At 44.0% G+C, this 2,996-nt stretch overlaps 1 protein-coding gene across 1 annotated transcript; it reads right to left on the bottom strand.

Moving 5' to 3' along the window:
• Window positions 1-860: 860 nt before the first annotated feature.
• On the bottom strand, window positions 861-2,012 carry htr1b (5-hydroxytryptamine (serotonin) receptor 1B; the record flags this gene model as incomplete). Its single annotated transcript, XM_084451040.1, has 1 exon — window positions 861-2,012. The coding sequence occupies one exon, from the start codon at window positions 2,010-2,012 to the stop codon at window positions 861-863; it is 1,152 nt and encodes a 383-aa protein (XP_084307166.1).
• Between the last annotated feature and the right edge of the window lie 984 nt (window positions 2,013-2,996).

Raw genomic sequence — 2,996 nt, 5'->3', positions numbered from 1 at the left:
GGCTTGGCTTCACATTCAGTTGATGAAAAACCTGGTAGGGGATCCACACAAGGTTATTATTTTTTATTTTTTTATGAGGAAGGTTATTGGAGAGGACCCAAACAATTCAGTTTTTATTTGCTCAAGTAAGATATTCTAAATGAAACATGGTGACCTTGTGGCCCATGAACCAGAGCTGTGGGTTGAGCCAATAGTGAACCAATGCTGATTAGACCAGACAAGCCCTTTCCATCACTTATCCACAGAATAAAACATCACATAGATACATGTCGAGTTTTGCAAAGAAAACAAAAAATATATTTTACATACACAAGTATGCAAAAGAAGTAGCCCACAATGTCATGTATAAATAAAGTTGTTTTGAAATACATCATATCACACATATAACATGTAACCTGTGAAGTACAGATATACTGTAATCGTGGTTTTAAAGCAGCATCTCCAGACGCCTCGTGCAGCCTGTCGAGGCGCCTTAATAGGTCAGTCACCATGGGAATAGCGCGCAATGTGCTGCACCAACATGTCCCGCAAATGGGAATCCATGCAGAACACGAACAACCTATCTGAATTCATTCATATTGCGTTTTTTTTTATCAGTCAGACTAGACACCTAATATGTAACATTTCACCTGGATATGACTATTGCTTAAAGTTGTCTTCTTGGCCCAAATACCTGGCTTCCATAAAATCAGTGTAATTATATAGCCTACGTGTATCTTCTCTTGCAATACAGCGTCACCTTATTTAGTTCAACCGTGACAACTTTTACGTTATAAGAAGCTTTTCTTATACCAAACGATTTTGGAGGAGAGAATGGGCTACAGGGAAAGGCTTAGGTGACGTGGAAGACAGTTACATTTTCAGGACCTGCAACATCTAAAGCGCACGAGTTTGTGGAAAGCTTTCTTAAAGTCATCATTTGACATGGTGTATATGATGGGATTGATCAGAGAATTCAGATAGCCAAGCCAGGTGAAGAAGTCAAACAATTCGGGGTAAAAGCAGGTTGTGCAGGTGGTCACCACCAGCGTGTAAATAAAAAACGGTAGCCAGCATATGATATAGGCGCCTAAAATGATGCCCAGTGTTTTTGTTGCTTTTCTCTCTCTAGCAGCTGAGATTCTTTTCTTCTCCAAAAGCGCGTCTGACACAGTTACTTTCACTTGGTTGTCGCTCGCCAGGGACCCGGTATCACTGGAGTGCGCATCGTGCCTCCCGCACTGCAAAGAGCTAGTCGACGCCACGGACCCGGGGGAGTTGGTGACCAAGTGCGCTGAAGTGAGCCGTTTCCCGTGCACCTTCTTGGGGGATTGTTTCAAAATTAGCCTACGGACTTCCACGTAAATCCTTCCGTAGAGCGCAATTAGCAACAACGTGGGGATATAGAATGCCCCGAACGTGGAGTAGATAGTGTAGAATATATGATCCGTGTTGACGTTACAGCTGGTTAACTCCTCCGCCTTCACCTGGCGCCAGAAGAGGGGCGGCAGGGAGATGGAGATGGCGATGACCCAGACGGTAACGACCATCGCCGCCGCGCGCGCCGGGGTGCGCTTCTTGGAATACTCGACGGCATCCGTGATCGCCCAGTACCGGTCCAGAGCGATTACGCACAGGTGAAGGATAGATGCAGTGCAACACGTTATATCTGAGGACAACCAAATGTCGCATATCACCTGCCCCAGAGTCCAGGTGTGACTCACCGTATACAGGACGCAAATAGGCATCACCAAAATGGACACCAAGAGGTCAGTGACGGCCAGAGAAGCTATGAGAAAGTTTGCCGGTGTTTGCAATTTATTAGACTGTGAAATAGTAGCAATGACAAATGCGTTTGACAAAGTAGTAGCCAGAGTGATGACGGAAAGAATCACGGCCAAACTGGTCTGATAGGCAAGACTCTTGGCGCTCTCGTCCAGTTTTGATGAATCTGTCACAAACGTGTCGTTCGTGGTGTTCATGGTGTGTCCGTAGAGCGCAGGAGTGGGCTTGAAATTATTTGACATTTCCATCCCTTCGGGCGCTTTTCAGCATCAGAGATTCCCAATAAGTCTTTGAGATTTCACACTTTTCTATGAGACGCAACCCATATCCCCACAAGTAGCCTATCAAATGTCCATTTTCTCTTTCTCGCTCTCAATCCAACTGATCAAAAACAGTACAGCCTGCCTATTTATTGTTTTGGGGAAAGGAAATTGGGTCCGTTTCTTCTTCATTTTCGTTCATTGCAGTTACGATCCGAGTGTCGTTTTTAAGGTGAAACAGTACGTTTTGATGGAAATATCCATTTTACGCAATCGAAATAATTACTCGTGCATAAAAAGATACAACACAGTGTATTCAAAGTTTGCATCAAAATGTTGAAAAGTAGAATAATATTATAATACATAGGCCTACATAGTGCAACAGCAGGAAAACGCACCAAAGCTCTCGTGCGTAATCCTTAGAAAAGTGAAGTTATCTTGCTGTCTGCGCTGTCTCTGTACTCCACTGGTGAAAAACCCAAAATTCTTGGTTTTATACAGCTGCAGCCCGTGACAGAAAACAAGGAGCATTGATCACAGTGTTTGTCCATACTCAGGACGAGAGGTAGGTATACCTACTGGGTCTTAGTGCCCCAGCGCTCCTGTTGTACCTGTCACAACCGACCATGCAAAAATGTTTGATGTATTAATTCTAATTAAACAATTTAAATTTTAAATTGAAATAGCTTCATTCCTATTCATGAAAAAAAAAGATTGATGGAACCATTTATGACAGTAGCCAACCACATCTGAAAAAAGGTTCCAAAGAAAACAGTAAAGCCTAATTTATACTTTGTGAGCCGTGAGCCACATTTTGTGGCTCATGGCTCACGGCTCTGTGCATTTATACTCAATGAGCCGTGTCCTGCTGTGTCCATGGCAACGTAGAAGCTGCAGGGTAGGCTACTCGCGCGCACCTGAGCGCAGCCTCTCCGTTTCCAAACAATGCGACATGGCAACCTCACCTCACCT

The sequence above is a fragment of the Borostomias antarcticus genome (assembly GCF_949987555.1).
Source record: "Borostomias antarcticus genome assembly, chromosome: 16".
Classification (NCBI taxonomy): domain Eukaryota; kingdom Metazoa; phylum Chordata; class Actinopteri; order Stomiiformes; family Stomiidae; genus Borostomias; species Borostomias antarcticus.
Note: the sequence above shows the minus strand (reverse complement) of the source record. Positions and strands in the feature narration are given on the sequence as shown.